We start from the raw sequence: 18,556 nt of genomic DNA on the forward strand, positions 1-18,556 counted from the left end.
ATCTGTCCACTTTGTTTTGTGAGTCGAAGTAATAAGAGAGAGACTTTTTACCCTCATTACCCCATTTTCCTTTTGTACAGCTTAAGGTACCTAATGTTTTGGGTATACATGTTCATGTTCAAAGTTAATGTGGCATGATAGGTAGATCGAAAAGTTCAAGCTGAAATGATTTACTTGAAATGTAAATGTTGGGTCAACTGCAGTATATAAATACCATCATAATTATTGAGTAAAAAAATCAGGTGACGTATCAGTAATGAGGTTAATTAGCTGAACCTTGTATTAAATATGAAACAAATTAAACATTTGATTAAACGTAATCAATAATACACTATGTGACCAAAAGTATTTGGACACCTGACCATAAGCTTGTTGAATATCTAATTTTAAAAACCTTTGTGTGATCTTTTCAGCTATAACAACCACCACTCATTTGAGAAAGCTTTTCAAAAGACTTTGAAATGTGTCTGTGGTTAAGAGTCTTGATTGATGTTCCAGTTCATTCGAAAGCTGTTTAGTTGGGCTGAGGTCAGGGCTCTGTGCAGGCCATTCCAGTAATAACTGCACAAAAAGGGGCCTTCCCTAAACTTCTGCTGCAAAGTTGGAAGCATATAATTTCCTTTATGTAATTGATTTATTACACTTGTTGGTGGGCGGCATGGTGGCTAAGTGGGTAGCACTGTCGCCTCACAGCAAGACGGTCCTGGGTTTGATCCCCAGGTGGGGCGGTCCGGGTCCTTTCTGTGTGGAGTTTGCATGTTCTCCCCGTGTCTGCGTGGGTTTGCTCCGGTTTCCTTCCACAGTACAAAAACATGCAAGTGAGGTAAATTGGAGATACAAAATTGTCCATGACTGTGTTTGATATAACCTTGTAAACTGACGAATCATGTGTAACGAGTAAATACTGTTCCTGTCGTGGATGTAACCAAAGTGTAAAACATGATTAAAAAAAATCTAAATAAACAAACAAACAATTACACCTGTTGTTGGTTGTTGTGGCTAAAACACATAATTCAGAAATGAGGTGATGTCCAAATACTTTTGTTCATTATTGTTCATTATTGTACAAGACGTTTTGTAACAATTATTGGTAGCCCTAGATTTTGGATGTTGTGTGGCCTGGCTTTACTAGCAGCACATGCAATTAAAAACAGATCTAAAAGTTCTTCTAATTACAGAATCTCTTCAGAATTTCCTAGGTCGTCTTATGTGGACTGTATGGTGATTGTATGGTCATCAAGACTTTATGTATGTGTTAAATCATTGTCCAGGTGTTCAATCTGATCACAAACCAGTTTTAGTTTCTTTGCATAGAAATGAAAGTTTTCCTGGTACTTTATGGAGTCCCTGATGTAACATAGCCTATCATGGTTTCAAGAGTGTTTAAAGAAAAAAAGTGTTTTGTCAAGTGTAGTCCACCATACTTGGCAGTGAGGATTCGGTTCTTTTCTTTATATATAATTTTCTTTATATATATATATATATATATTATATATTATTATTATTATTATTATATATTTTGTTCTGGCACTGCATTATGCTGCCATTTACTGTATTCGTTAATCAGGATTCTTGCAGTAATTTTGCCCCTTTACTGTGCACCAGTGTCTTTTATTTTTTTATTTATTTATATGTTTGGGTTTTTATTATTCAGCTTAACACATCTTATTTAATTTTTGTGTATTTTCTATTGTTCTCATGACTGTTTTTCTCATTATATATATATATATATATGTATATATATTAGGGCTGTCAAACGATAAAAATTTTTTATCGCGATTAATCTCAGAATTTCATATAGTTAATCGCGATTAATCGCATTAAAAAAAAATCTATGTAAATGTTATAGAAAACAAGGATTTTTAAGTGAAATGTTACAATTAAAATGGTGAACACATTTTATGCTAAATGTACTTATGTTAAAAACTGCTGCAACAAGAGAAAACTGTAAGGGAGTTTTATTCACTCACATACTAGGCAGTAATACTATCCAGCAGAGACCCTTGACTTCGTAAATATGTCAGATTGTAGGTTAAAATTTCTCCATCAGCAAACATTGTAGATCAGCGGTGCTTTAGGTGGGATAAGGCGTAGTTATTGTAACAGACTTTTCTGTGGTTGTATCGTGACAATGGTTTGATGGACGTTTCTACACGAAGTGAGTGTGTTTTGACCCTTTGGGGCTTCCATAGTGCATGGAATAGCATGCTTGGCTAACGTAATGACTCTAGCTGTCCGCTATTCGGTACCGTAACAGAAGAAGTTAATAAAGTGTTTTGCTCCCGACAATTTGTGAATATACCGTGTATTTATTTCTTTATTAAGCAAGTGCATCACTACGACGCTCGGTTACATTATGTTAACAAACCGCAAATGAAACAAACGGTGGCAAGTCCGACGTTAAAACGTTGGTTCTACCAGTCAGACGGTACCCGCGCCCGCACGGTGAAGTCTCAACATGAACTACGGATGACTCGCAGGGCCAAACAGAATTTGCGTTAACGGCACTATTTTTTTTAATCGCGTTAAATTGAGATTGCGTTAACTTCGACAGCCCTAATATATATAATAACTTTTATTAAATGCAAAACAGTAATTTTTAGTGTTAATAATATTAGATAAAGCTTATTAACCACACACCTTTTTATGACATTTATTAACGGTCTTTACTTCCTGAGCAGGATAGTAAAACAGACAGTGAATGAATGAACTATTGGGAGCTATCCAGCCTTTTACTGTAGGGTTCGTGCTTCTAGCCAGTTTGTCTTGGTGTAGTTTTGAAATAGCTCTCATCTTCTGTTGCTAGTGCTATTCATTTTAATGTGCAAACATGGCAGCTGAATTATTGCTAAAGATTGGGTCTGCATTATGAATAAGTGTTACGTCTGGCCCAAAATGTCCCGTCTGACTGAGGAGTTCGTCTGGCTTACAGTAAGCCTTGTTGCTCTGAGAATCCTATCTGACAAGGGCTTCCATAGCTCTGTCATTTACTAAATGTAAAATGTAATGTGACTTATGTAAAACTGTTATGGCAGAGTGTAAAACTATTTTCCATATAATTAATTACATTCTGGTTGTACCTCTATTGTTTTACATTACATTGTATCAGTGCATGCATAAGTTTGTCTTTGTTAGTTACACTGTTAATTACGCTTAAATTTTTCTGATATGATAAACTTTACAGGTTTTAATGATAGTCCTTTTATGTTTTTATGTTTGTACGATCTGTAATGCAATATTTCAGTATTTCAGTTTTAAACCTAAGTGTTTAGGTTTGTCCATATAATGTTAGAATATAATGGTTAGCTAACATTTGTTAAGCCTTTAAATGTACCTGGATTTCTGCATTAATTCCACATCAATGTGATCTGATTAATCTCGTCCCTGTTCTAATAATAAACACTTTCCTGTTTATTAGTTACCTCTGTCTTCTTGTATGACCAACCCTCCTTAAGCCATGCCACAGCTTCTCAGTCAGTTTAAAGTCTCAAGGATGGCATAGCTAACATTAATTTTTATCTTCTTAAAGCCATCTGTTAACTAATGTAACTTTTTTGGTCTGCTAAGAAGTTGCTGTTTTTTTCCTTAAAATAAAACATACTTTTTTTAATCAAATTTAAATTTCTCTTATCTATCCCAACAGCAGTGGTTTTCAGTTGTGTTTTTCCATTAACAGTTTTTGCTTAGTCTTAGAATTGTAAAATAATTAAATATGCATTTTTTTCTGCTAATTTCAAGGCAAAACTTTTGTTTATGTGCAAGATTTAACATACTGGAAAAAAAAAATATTGTCCACGATTGTAAATGATGTACCAGATCTGTTCCTGTGTAGGATGGTAACTTTTTCTTACTTTTACTTGCTTTGAAAATTAACAAAGCACAGAATTTAGGGAGTGTCCAAACTTTTACATTTGAACAATGACTAAAAATTGAAACTGTATGTTATTAGTTTGGATAAAACGCTCATGACTTGGATAGAGATCAGACCACATGATATGATTAGGTACTGCAGAAATCCAAACATTTAAAATGATTGGCAGTAACAGCAGTGTTGAGTTCTCCAGACCGCTATTAAAAGTATCTGTAATGCAGCTGTGTAGATGAAGAGATCATAACATTTTTAACAGAATAGTCATTGAAATCAACTACATCTGGACATGATCTTTTTAGTTAAGTCAGGTGCACATTGTCTAAAAAAAGGATCTAAACAAATTCTAGTTGTGGCTAAACCATGTCATTGATCTGTTGATGGTGATGATGATGATGATATTGCTTCAGTATTTGGAACATCTTTCATGCATGTGAGAGAAATTTAAGTTTCAGATGTAAGTCGAGTTGCATGTAACTTTCAGATTGTTGACTATGTGGACAGCGCTAGCCTAGTGGGTAGAGCTTTGGGCTATCAACTTGAAGGTTACCCCAGCTCTCCCACACAGCCAATGTTGGGCCCTTGAGCAAGGCCCTTAACCCTCTTTGCTCCAGGGGTGCCGTACAATGGCAGACTCTGCACTCTGATATGCGAAGAAAGAATTTCGTTGTACAGTACACCTGTATCTGTCTATATTACAAATAATTCTGTTTTATTTGGTGATAAATAATTGGTTAATAAGTGGTTACATCATTTATTTTGACATCTTTTGTTCCCTAAATTATTTGCCATGAAAGGAATAAAATAAAGCTCATCCATGTTAGAGACATGGTTCAGAGACATGCATGGTTTAGAGACAGTGCAGCACATGTTCTCTCTGTGCTGGCACTTGGCTTACACCACATGCATCTTCCCCAACAGAAAGCCTCTTTGAGGATGGTAATGATGGATCCAGATTGGGATAAAGATTACTTCCTTAATGTGCTTTAACTCCTTTTATACAAACTTGCCTAAACATACAATTCATTACTCAATTGGAGTTCATGAACAAGCAGTGTTTGCAGCACTATAGCACAGCTAGCTTGACTTATGGTATTGCCCACATGGTTTTTATTGCACAGTTCTTCATGCGGGTTTGCCTCCCCAAATAAGAGATGAGATAAAGTGGTTTCGGAAAATTTTCAGCACCCATTGACTTTTTTTGCACACTTTGTGTTGAGGATTTGTTAAGGAATGATTATAATTGCCATTTTTATTTATCATTCTACACTTAATCACCCGTAATCACAAAGTGAAAACGTGTTTTTACAATTTGAATAAAAATCTAAAACTGAAATCTCTTCATAAAATAGTCTTTATTTAAACTTTGTAGACGTTCTGTTGGGAGGAATACTAGCTGCAAGTTTTCTTGGATAGTTTCTACAAGCTTTGCACTAGAAATAGATTTGAGCATTTTATCCCATTTTTTTCTTTGCTTGTTGGCTGGTCGAGACGACTGCAGAAGAGATTGGAAGTAATCACAGATAGTGGTGCATTATTTTCCGCATGTGGTACTGCTCTCTGTGAGGCATCTCTGGCAGGTGAAAAGAAGTGGTTGGCGACTGCATGTATATCGGGGGGAGGGTGTTGTCTGCGGCTGTCCTCGATCAGGGTGGGGTTCTGCAGGGGTGGATGAATTTAAACTGGGAAATTGAATACAGCTAGATTGGGAGCAAAAGGGGAATGTGATGTAGGAACATGCCTGCCAGAGTCCAATTAAATAAATAATGTTCCTAGTGTTGGTCATACAAATCTCAAGCTTAATATTGTTTTAAAGCACAATGCACTTCAGTGTATTTCCAGGTTGCACAATAGTATAATACTATGCACCCAATTCTTTCTTATGACATCTCCACAACCACTATGTCATCCATATGACCTTTTTGCTTTGGACAACACCACGGTGCAGCACCAGGCCCATGCAATGTGTCCAGTTTTGGCATTCCAAAAGTAGGTGGAAACTCATACATTAATGTACCCTGTACGCTGCACTCGTCAAAGTGTTGGTGATAAGATGCATACGGCATGCTGCCCACGTGTCAGAGGGGGCATGGGTTAGCTTCGTTCTCCTCAATCAGAGCAGGGATCGGTATTGGTGGAGAGGAAGCATGATGCAGTCGGGCAATTGGACAAGACTAAAAAGGGAGAAAAAAGGGGAGAAAATGCATAAAAAATAAAATATATTAAAAAAAATTTCACTTTGTAAAAAGGTGGGTTTGTGTTTTTTTATTTTACATTGTCTATAAAGCAGCAAATAATGTGTCATATTTTTAGATTTGGGGCTTTCTGCTACTTTCCTTGCCATATGTACAAAATAATTAGTCCATTATTCTTATCTTTGGGACGTTTGTCTTTCTGTGTGCAGATAAAGGACTATGCAATGCCCTCCGACAGAACCTCACACTACCTGAGTAAGTAGATCAGCCCAAGCACAGGAGATGACTGTGGGAACGCTTGTATGGGTTGAACAGCTGCACAGCATTAGAACGACACAGCATTGATGGACGCAGAAGGTTTAGTTTGTTGCTTCTGGAGTAGGCCGTGCAGTATATGAAGCATAGGTAGGACATGCTTTCAGACTTTTTCTTTATAGTCTGGGCAGTCAGCCCCAAAAGCACTGGAGCAAATCTTTCATGTGTGTGAGCATCCCACCCTACCTCGTCCTGTCATTCTCGGTGGACTTATCGTTAAAATCTGGTGGTGTAACCTGAATGAGAGTGAGACGTACACTTATAGGCGAAGATGCATGAAATAGTCTAAGTACTTTGTAAATGCTCCAGCTCGTGTCTCTGGGGAGGTGAATTGTGCAAGAACGGAGCTTTCACACTTCTTGGACCATGTTACAAATACATATGTGTTAAATCCCAATAATCCATCTATGGCAGATGAGTCTGTCTGGATAAAGGTGGAAAGTGCATGTTTTTACACGTGTCTGTATATGTAGAAGTGGTGCGAGTGTGTGTGTGTGTATGTGTGTTCCAGTCCATTCTCGCTCTTCAGCTCTGTGTTCTTAGCTGTTGGCAGTCCCGTACATCAAAGTGACACGTTAACACCTAGATACAGCCCAATAAAAAAAAGCAAGGAAACATCTCAGGCATTTGTGGAGAGCTTTCGAAATGGAAGTGGAACAATGCTGCAGCCCGAGGGCAGAAGAACTGATCATGCTGGTATGTTTATATTAGTCGGAGAGGAAGCCATCAATGTCGGTGTCAGGGATTTCTTCTTCTTTTTCACAGCTTACCTCTCTGACAGTCTAACCTGTTCTAATCTGTTAGAAAGACTCACATGAGTCTTAGTCACACAGGCCAAAAATCTCAGTCATATTAAGACTTCAGAGCCTAAAAATGCAGTGTTTTGAAAAATATATATCTGAAAGATCCCTGTCATCATGAGGTAAACAGCAGTGTAGGCCAGCTGTAGTGCGGTGATTGCAGGTTACGATCTTTTACACAGTGCTGAAACAGATAAGCACTGAGCGTGGGTACAGAACTGCTGGCCTTATTAATATGAGAGAACGTGCTCTTCCCTCGACATGCGCTAACATGTGAGTACATTACTTCTATGACTGGCTATGGCAAAGATGTGCACTGCATTCCACAAACCCTGAGCTATCATAGATAGATAGATAGATAGATAGATAGATAGATAGATAGATAGATAGATAGATAGATAGATAGATAGATAGATAGATAGATAGATAGATAGATAGATAGATAGATAGATAGATAGATAGATAGATAGATAGATAGATAGATAGATAGATAGATAGATAGATCAGCCATAACATTAAAACCACCTCCTTGTTTCTACACTCGCTGTCCATTTTTATTAGCTCCACTTACCATATAGGAGCACTTTTTAGCCTGCTTTCACCCTGTTCTTCAATGGTCAGGACCACCACAGAGCAGGTATTATTTAGGTGGTGGATCATTCTCAGCACTGCAGTGACACTGACATGGTGGTGGTGTGTTAGTGTGTGTTGTGCTGGTATGAGTGGATCAGACACAGCAGGGCCGATGGAGGTTTTAAATACCGTGTCCACTCACTGTCCACTCTTTTAGACACTCCTACCTAGTTGGTCCACCTTGTAGATGTAAGTCAGAGACGGTCACTCATCTATTGCTGCTGTTTGAGTTGGTCATCTTCTAGACCTTCATCAGTGGTCACAGGACGCTGCCCACGGGGCGCTGTTGGCTGGATATTTTTGTTTGGTGGACTATTCTCAGCAGTGACAGTGAGGTGTTTAAAAACTCCAGCAGCTCTGCTGTGTCTGATCCACTCATACCAGCACAACACACACTAACACACCACCACCATGTCAGTGTCACTGCAGTGCTGAGAATCATCCACCACCTAAATAATACCTGCTCTGTGGTAGCATGCAGAGAAACAGATGGACTACAGTCAGTAATTGTAGAACTACAAAGTGCTCTTATATGGTAAATGGAGCTGATAAAATGGACAGTGAGTGTAGAAACAAGGAGGTGGTCATAATGTTATGGCTAATCGTGTAGATATAGATAGACAGACAGACAGACAGACAGACAGACAGACAGACAGACAGACAGACAGACAGCAATAAAAATAGATGTTATTAATGACATAAAACCTTGTTTTAAAACCTTAAATAAATATTCAGTAACAACAGTCAGGTATGCAAGTCATTTAAGTCTAAAATCATTGCCTTAATTATTCAAGTCATTCGTTTGTCTGTATTTGTAAAAACATTTATTTGTTTATTGATTTTAACTTCATGATAATCAGGGTTTGGTTTGCCTGGCTCCACCTGGAAACACTGGGTACAAGGCAGAAACATGCCCTGAAGAGGGTACCAAGCCATCACACACACATTTGGGGGCAATTTAAAGAACCCAGTCAAAAATTGTGAGAATTGCAGTAAATTCATTAGAAATTTTACCCATTTTTGAAGCAAGCAGCGAGCATCAGTGGGGTAAGAAAGAGAGTAAAGAGCATGTATTCATACCCTTTTATCTCCTTTCATCACCCTCCCTTACCCATCATTCCTCTTCCTATTCGTTTCTGAAGCTCTCCCTGCATTGTGGCCTCAGCTTCGAGGTCATGTTTCATACACAGACCTTTCGCTAATGTAGCTCTTATGAAATGGAGACGCTAAAAAGCACAATTTGTCATTTTAATACATCACTTGAATGGAAAAATAGGATTTTTAGGAAGACTGTTACTCCTGAGGTTTACAGCAGTGCTGCACTTCAAACGCATTCTCTTGCCCGGGCTGGATGGGGCACCTGTAGCTCTGTGAGAATGATTGGGCGTGGGTCAAGATTTTTTTTTTTTTTTCTTTGCTCTCATAAATGAATTCTGTACCTTCTAACAAAGATGAATTAAGGCCATTTGTAGTAAATGGTCTGTGTCAAGCTTAATGATTTATAGCTTTTTGTGCCAGTGTAATCCCCCCTGTCCGTGTTTGTGTTTTTAATTGTCCACAGTTGTTCTTTAACAATAAATAAGATAAACAGAATCTGTTACATTTTACGAGATATTTACAAAATTCTTGTTGGGTTCTATGTCAGATCTGATTCTGGAATCAGAGAATCGCTAAAACCTACAGATTACTGTAGCAGTTCTTTTAAACAAGATATATGATGTATTTTGTATGATGGTGGTTCATTTGGGTCCTACAGCATATGATCAAATCCCTTTAAAAATGGGAATTAATATGCATTCCCCCCACTTTTTGCAGGCATGACAGTCTTTGTTCTAAGAAGGTTTTTCCCAAGATTTTGGAGTGTGACTGAGAATATTTGTGCCAATTATGTCTAATGAAAATATGTAAGGTCAAGCAATGACGTTGGACAAAAAAGAGCCAACATTCTAGTTCATCCCAGAGGTTTTTAGTGTGGGTGGAGTGTATAGAGTTCATTTTTGCTATGACTTTTAGCTTCAAACTAAAATGTATACATCATGATCTCTCTATAAAACATTTGACATAAAATTATTTTTTTCAAGACTTAATATAAATAAAAAAAACTGAAGTATTCTGGCTGCAAACATCCACGTCCTCAAAAAAAAAAAGATTAAATCTCAACTTTTTTCCATGGGTTTCTTCTTGTTAGGTCAGATTTATTCCATTCCTATTAATACAAGACTTCAGCTGCTCAACCGTCTGTGGTCGCCGTTGTTTCTCCTTTTTATAATACACCATAGATTTTCAATAATATCTAGGCTGCTGGCAAGGCCAGTCAAGCACACACAAGTGGTGTTCACAAAGGTGGATTCTCCTTTTATAGTCCTATATTGATCCTCCTTTTATACTTAATCATGATACCCTCACCTGTTACCAATCACCTGCTCATTGAGAGGAATATCAAAATGTGTAACTTAAATATTACATAAATGTTTTACTTTCATTTTCCTATGTCCCAACTTTTTTGAGTGTGTTGCAGGCATCAGATTTTAAATCTGTTACAACTGATCAGCTAAAACATTAACTTTTAGTCAAATAAAGAAAGAAATATTTTCTAAGTCAAATAAAATTTCAAGACTATTCACAAATAGCAGATTTTTGTTTGTTACATTTTACAAAAATGTCCCAGCTTCTCCAGTAATGGGGTTTATATTTATTTATCATGAATTGATTTTAAAGTGTTATAGGTTGCATACTTATAATCCTTACTTCTCTTTCTTAGGATAAAGTGATCAGTAATGATCAATAAAGGAATGAATTTTATAAAATAAAAAAAGTAATTAAAAGAAAGCATACCATTGGTGCCCCCTAGTGGCTCAAGGCATATAAGTTTATAGAAACTGTAGGGGTCACGACTTCACATGCAGAAGAGGGGAGAAAAAAACTTCAGTAAGCAACTAAAATGTAAACAAATTATACTAATAGAATAATAGTTACATTCTTTAACACACCATAATATGATGACGCACAATTCTGATTGGATAAATCAGTCAATAAAAAAACATTTTGCCCTGTGATATGTTTAATAAAAGTATTCTAGTGTAAAAACAATTGTAATAAAATTAAGTTGATGATATGATGACTCAATCTGAATACAACAAAAACATGACATACATGTCACTTTATGTACATGTATTCACAGACTAAAAGAAGGTTGAAACCACTGGCTTTTAGCATTAAACATCCCAGAATATGCTCGGGTTAGGGTCATGCTGCTCCATGTCAACAAGAAAAGAAAAAAACCCAACTTTGATCATTTAGAAAATTAAAAAATGTATCTTCTTTTTAGAATGACCACTTCTTATCCCTGGGTAAATTGTGAGGTATGAATGTTGCGTAAGTAATGGTGCCAGCTTCTCTTTACCTGATATGTGAATTTACAGCTGGTACTGACACTTCTTGTCTTTTAAATAGCATCTGCAGCTAGAAACCAGACAGGTAGTTAAAGTGGATTGGTCATAGCTAAATCTCTCTCTCTCTCCAGCTCTCTCTGTCTCTCTCTCAAAAGCCCTGAGGCTAGTATTTCACTGATTACAGAGTAGCCATGTGAATGGCAGTTTGTGTATTGTCAGAACAAAGGAAGCGCTGGCTCTAAGGAGGTGTTAGACAGGGGAATGGATTGGACCGACCCATTAGGTGTTAGAGGGGGAACAGATTAGCCTATTGGGCTCAGGTTGGACTACAAGTTGGGACTAGCTGGAAGGGCACGTTTAACACTACAACCAAACTCCACCTGCAAAGTGTACAGGGGTGAGTGAGTTTGTGTGTGAGGACATATCAAATTTAACTGAGAAAACAGGATCCATTCAGTCCTAACTTTGGCTGTTTTTGCCTTGGAGTAAAGTGAGTTTGTTAAACAACAGCATAGAATGTAGACTGAAATGTTATAGCACCGCTGTATTTATTGGTATTGGGAACACTTTTGTACATTGTGCATTTCAAATGCTTAGTTTTAACTTTCATGCTGTTTTATTGTTGTTTTATACAGATGCAAAACAGCCCTAGAGCAGCTTCCATATGTGCCATTGGAACACTTTTGTACATTGTGGCATTATCTTTTTTCCAAAACCATATCTGATATATGAAGAGCCAATCCCCTCTTTGCTGCTATAGCAGCCCCTGCTCTTCTATGACATCTTTCTGTTAAATCCTGAAATGTTTTAGAATTTCGGGAATTTTCTTCTATTCTACTGAACACAAGTTTGGACACTGAGATCATGGGAGATAATGCCTGGCTCACAGGTGCTGTCCCAGTTCATACTGAAGGTGTTGGATAAGAATGCGCAATCAGTATCTGCCCACATCAAAACCAGCAGTTTTTGCTCTATAAACGCTGCCATCATTATTAATATACTTTTTAAACCAGTCTGTGTGATATTTAAAACACATTTATAGCATAAACCAGCAGTTTTCAATGAATCCATGACTTTTTTTCAATGACCCATGACATTTTAACTTTGACTTACTTTTAGTTTGAGAAATAATTAAGGTTTTGTCTGATTGGCAGTCTGAAAATAGTTTTATAGATAAAATTAGGTAAAAATGAAAAGAAAAATGAGATAAAATGAGTAAACAGAAAGGTGGTATACATTGGTTTTGTTGTTCACTTGTCTAAGATGTGGAAGAAGGTAACTTTGCATCCATACAAAGTAAAACTTGCAATTTAGATGGCATTTACAGGTGGCCAAGTGGGTAGCACTGTCGCCTCACAGCAAGAGGGTCCTGGGTTCGATCCCCAGGTGGGGCTGTCTGGGTCCTTTCTGTGTGGAGTTTGCATGTTCTCCCCGTGTCTGCATGGGTTTACTCTGGGAGCTCCGGTTTTCTCCCACAGTCCAAAAACATGCAAGTGAGGTGAATTGGAGATACTAAATTGTCCATGACTGTGTTTGACATTAAAGACTTGTGAACTAATGAATCTTGTGTAACGAATAACTACCGTTTCTGTCATGAATGTAACCAAAGTGTAAAACGTGACACTAAAATCCTAATAAACAAACAAAACAAGATGACATTATTTACACCATCTAGCCCAACAGCCCTACCAACTGTGTACTGTGGTAATACATATTATGAAATGATTTAAAGTCTGAGTGGCTATTGTATATGATTTTAAGCTGGTACAGGGCCAGTGATAGCTCAGTGGTTAAGGTACTGGACTAGTAAACAGAAGGTTCCCGGTTCAAGCCCCACCACCACCAAGTTGCCACTGTTGGGTCCCTGAGCAAGGCCCTTAACCCTCAATTGCTCATTGTGTAAGTCGCTTTGGATAAAAGCGTCTGCTAAATGCTGAAAATGTAAATGTCAGACTGGATTTTAACAGTGAGTGATAAAACCATGGAAAGGTGATTTGGATGTTTTGTGTTTGTGTCATCTACCACTTCATGACTGAGCTGTTGTTGCTGCTAGGTTTTTCCATCTCACAATAAGGGCAGAAGTGATTAGTTGGAAGGGTTGGATTCTATGGAGACAGTGGTATGTTTAAATTCAGTGAGCTCATTAGTATGACCTATTCCACTGCCAGTGGAGAATGAGTGGCAATATGCATGTTTTACGTTACTCAATGGGTGTGACTGAAATAACCTGAACCCACCATAAACTTTTGGCTATTTAATGTAATTGCTTGCTTATTGTGAGACATCAGCTTGAGTCTTGCATCATCCGTGTTGACCCCTGTGGTCAGATCCACCCATAAACTCTGAATTCTGTATCATTATAATGCAGATCTCACCTTTCAGCAGTACAGCTGATGAGACAAATGCGTGTGTGATTAGTCGCTGTTGCCCGGGTTCTTCAGCCCTGTTCTGTCAGACAGGCCGAATGTGTCAGAAAACTGGGTAAAATCCAGTCATACGCGAACCAGTTACGCACCACAGTTTTTAAGCTTTTCCTCTATTGTGACAGGCTCTCTGACAGGCCGGCTCTTTAAAATCTATTAACCTCCACAGCAAAATGCTCTCCCCAAACAGCTGTGCAATAATTAAGGAACGAGAAGTGCAGTGAGGCATGCAAATTGATGCAGTCCGCAAAAATAAAAACATATGTTAGCGCTGAGCGGCGAGGGAGCTGTATGCAAGTGTTTATGATGTTGGACAGTGTTCGGAGAGCGGGAGAGGAAATATCATCATTAGCGGCGTGCTGCGCCGTTCGCTCATAGGACTCTGTTAATGCATTCTATATGGAGGCCAGTATTTGCGCTGCACTGACAGGATAATTATCAAAGTCAGCGGCCAAAGCAGCCTGAGCGCAGCGAGCATCTGCTCTTCTTCTTCCACTCATGTGCACATGTACACTCACACTGGCACACAGGCATTACAGAGCAACAACTTTTTAACCAAATATTTACTTTTAGCTTTTTACATCTATACAAACACCAAAACAATTAAAAGATAGAATGCCTTTATTTGTCATATATACATATTCATGTGTACAGTACAACAAAATTCTTTTTTTTTTCTGCCATTGTACAGCACCCCTGGAGCAGAGAGCCATGCTCACGGGCCCGACAGTGGCAGTATGGCAGAGCCAGGATTTGAACTCTCAGCCTTCTGATTGATAGCCCAAAGCTCTACTCACTAGGCTACCACTGTCCTATTTAATTGTAGTTAAATATCACATGTTATAGCACTGGTCATTAGCAGACTAGCTTCAATCCTGCCCCTTATTACCTTGTCAGTTTATGATTTCAGGGTGCTCTGGTACCACAGCATATTATGCTAGCTCACCACTTCTGAGATACAGTTTCGAATCTTAGAGGTGCTGTCGGCTGACCAGGTGTCGAAGCAGACATGATTGGCTATGTCCTGTGATAGATTGGTGCTCTGTCCATTGTTTTCCCACCTTACACCCAGCGTTTCATGGTTGACCGGGGCCTGCCATGACCCTGAATAGGACCAGGCGGTTCACGAAAATGAAAAATTTAGAAGTTTTTGTATCAGCTGTTTCCAGTTACCGCACAAGAATACCTTTCTGTAGTCTTTTAGTATGTTAAAGAGAATTCTGACAACTCAAGGATGTTGTATCGGGGGCAGGGACAGGGCCAATTAAGATGCACTGAATATACCCCGGAACTCGTAGAAAAAATACAAATATTACAGCCTAAAAAAGACTTCTCTGTTACACTTAGTCAATAAAGTAGATGGAGAATCGGTTAAAACAGCCACTGCAACAACTGTCAATTTTACCAAGTTGCAAGAGTCAGTGGCTGCAACTGGGTCATTGAGCACATACTGTATATCCAATGTGTGATTCTAAAAAGTCTTTACTAACACATTGCAAAACATTACTGACAACAAAAACTGACTGAAGTCTTGTGGTCTGATTGGATTAAAGTGAAACTTTTTAGGCTGAATTCATAGCAGTATGTGTTTTATGTATTTAAATTAGTCTAGCAGCATGATCCTTACTGTATATATAATATAGTGGCAGATAATTACATTATCAAGATAGCTTTCAGCAGCATGGATTGGTAGTCTGGTCACTATATATTCGAAAAATACATGGTGCAAAGTACAAAAAGATCTGGTATAAAAATCTGCTCTTATCCTTTAGAAATCTTAAATTGCAAAGGGAGAATTAACCCAATTTACACTGCCAATGCAACACTGTAGTGGTTTAAATTAAGTGGCTCATTTACAATGCTAATATATCGTATAACTACGATGGTTAGACCTCAAAACTGATGTATACTCATATTCCCAAATAACCTGGCAGAATAATTTTGGAAAAATAAATTTTTGTCTTTGAGGCAACAAGTATTCAAATAGAAAAATGTTTTAAATTGCAAATATATAGTTTTTTCTTCAAGGCATTCTACTCCTTTAACCTTTAACCTTTACTTTGACCTTTGCACAATCCCATTTCTACTAGCATCAAAAAACCCACTTCAATGTTGCACTAAATGGTTCCATGCAAATGTGATAAGGAGACAAATTAGGACTGTGCACATGTCATTAAAAGCAGCGCGGCACTCTAGAGTGACCCTTTCTTCTGCACACCTTCTCTGTCATGCTTCGTAGGGTCACGACCCTTGGTCGACCCTGGCCGGTGTGACTGAACCTCTTACACCTACATGGATAATCACTTTTTACTGCTTTCTTCACTGCTCATTGTAATTTCTCTTGAAGCTCAGGGAACCCAGTTCAGGTCCTCAGTACTGTCAGTTCTGAGTTGCTTTGGTGATTTTAGCTTCCGTGCGGCATGAGAGGTCTGGTGGTGAAACCCCGATGGAGTGGGTGAGACGAGAACTGAAGAAGATGAGGAGGGAAAAGGAAATGTTCCTGACTGTCGGAAAGGTCTCAGGCTTTGGACCATCCAGCGAGGCCTCTGCCTCACCTTCGGATTCAATAAGATGCAGATGCCACCCCGAGCTCCCCCCTCTCAGTCCATATGTTTGTGTCAGAGATGAAAGAGCAAATAGGTGGGAAGCTGGCTGTGTGTATGTGTGTGATGGAGTGAGCTCTGACACTAACATAGTATATTGGACCTTACTTATAGAACTGTGAAGTTCTTTTGTCAGGTTTAAAAGGCTTTATAAGCCTTTGAACAACTGTGTGTGACCTCCCCTAAAGATTTTTTGTTACCTTTTTTTACTGCATTCAACTTTGGGGATGTCAACCTCACGGCATTCCTGGTGGTCACCACACAGATTCGCTAATTAAAAGCATGTAAAAGAGTTACAAACTTCTCTAGTTTAATCTTTGTGTGTGTTTGTATTTGTGCCAATGGCAAATTATCTGTCTGTATCTACTTCACATAAACCTAGTAAAGGTGCAATATATATTTTTATTAAACCACATGTACCTAATGATCCATTTATATTTGTGACATTACGTAGACGTTTTTATCCAAATTGAATACAATTCGACCAATTGAGGGTTAAGGGCATTGCTCTCCAGCCTAACAGTGGCAACCTTGCAGGGTTCTTGCCTTTTGCCCAACTAATCAGACCCACTGTGACCCTGACCAGGATAAAGTGTTGGTAAAAGAGACAGTGAATGAATGAATAATTTACAGTGCCTTCATATTGACTTTGTATTGCCTGTAATTCTTACAGCTTTCAGTCATTCAAATATATTTCAAATGAATATTTTTGCCCTGATAATCAGATAAACTGTAATCATACAGATTTTAGAATACATGTGGTGCTCTTTCTTTGTACTCCTTCCCCTTTCCCACATCAATGTGCTGTAAATCTGTTAACTACCAGGCTGCAGACTGCTGATTAAAATAGGTAAAGCCTTTCCCAGCACACATGCATGCACTTTATTCCTGACCTTTTTTAACCAAGAGGAAGTCTGAGTGTCTCCGACCCCACTATGTGCTCTGAGGGTAATTGTCAGCTTGGCACACACACACACACACACTAGGTAATACACACCCAGAGATATGAGTCTCTCTTTGGTTGTGTAGTATTTTGACATACTTTTAACCTGGCACTGTGTGGTTTGGGACGTAGCCTAGATGTATTCACATGTGAGTAATGATGGACCCTGCAGTGCTATCGTAACTAATGTTTAATGTGAACCCGCCCTTTTTCCTTTTAGGCAAGTACACAGATTTTTACAGCATTACACTAGAGGTAAAACTTTGGAAATGTTGTGTATGCGTGTACAGTGCTGGAAATAATTAACTGATCCCATATTTAATTGCCACTGTTATACTAAAATAATGTAGGTCCTTGTGGTGTGAATTTTTCACGATAAGGCACATGCTGGGTCAGCCTGGCACAACGTTCAGTCAGCTGCAGGGCTGAAAGATGCTCAGTCAGTCAATTTGATCCCACAGACCTCAAATGAGGACAGAACAGAAGAAGAGCTATTAAACCACCTTAAGTCCTGCAAGTTATGTTACTTTTAGCAGGTGATGAGGCACCCACATGACAACATTATAACAGGATTTGTGGAACAACTCAGAAGATGAGGAAGACCAAGAAAAAGCTGGATCGAGAGCTTAGAGTTTATTCTGCTACAAGCAACACAAGACTGAGGGCATTGGAGAAAACTGACCAATCTGTGCAGCCAACCACTGCAGTGATAATGGTGTAATGTTGTCATGTGACGTTACACAAAGAGACACATTTGGTGAAAATAAGTTTGTTTATTTAAAAGGTTATCCAACACATATATCATAAATACCAAATAACGGCACCCTTTTCAGCTAGGTAAACACAGCCAGGCTGGATTTATTCAGCCTTTTATAATACAAATCACTCCCACATTTGCCATTAAAGAAACACAGTGAAAGTCTCTACAGGAACACTACACCAAGATCTTGTAGACACAGAGGGCATGTGTTTGACTGGCCTGCCTGCACATTAGATCTGTCTCCCATTATTCATGGGAGTTCCTGAAGACGGGAATCAAACAGTTCCCAAATGTTTAAACAATTGTGATTATTTGGAAAGCTGATGTAAAACAGTGCATTTCATTGCATTTTACAAAGCCTTTCTATCATGTCAGAAACACAGTATCTGGTCTGACAGAATTTAAATTTAGGAAAATATAAATATATTGTGCCAATGACCTTTAATGTAAAAACTTTAAAGCCATTTTAAATTACTGCATTATTATTTTTTTTTATTTGAATTAGTAAGTATATAAAATAAAAACCCTAAACTTAAAATACACAAAATATTACTTAGTATTTAATTTATTTTAACTTTTAATTTATTTTGCAAACAGTGTTAGAAAATAAATAAATAAATGAAT

The 18,556-nt window shown here is 38.1% G+C and overlaps 1 protein-coding gene across 1 annotated transcript in view; it reads left to right on the plus strand.

Moving 5' to 3' along the window:
* The window catches only part of npm1b (nucleophosmin 1b), a 31,441-nt gene extending 24,476 nt beyond the window's left edge, over positions 1-6,965 (plus strand). The window contains exon 11 of the mRNA XM_062999760.1: positions 6,273-6,965. Coding sequence (XP_062855830.1) covers positions 6,273-6,326 — 54 coding nt within the window. The 3' untranslated portion in view covers positions 6,327-6,965. The remainder of the gene's footprint in view (positions 1-6,272) is intronic.
* The last annotated feature ends 11,591 nt before the right edge of the window (positions 6,966-18,556 follow it).

This window comes from Trichomycterus rosablanca, chromosome 8 (assembly GCF_030014385.1).
Source record: "Trichomycterus rosablanca isolate fTriRos1 chromosome 8, fTriRos1.hap1, whole genome shotgun sequence".
NCBI lineage: Eukaryota > Metazoa > Chordata > Actinopteri > Siluriformes > Trichomycteridae > Trichomycterus > Trichomycterus rosablanca.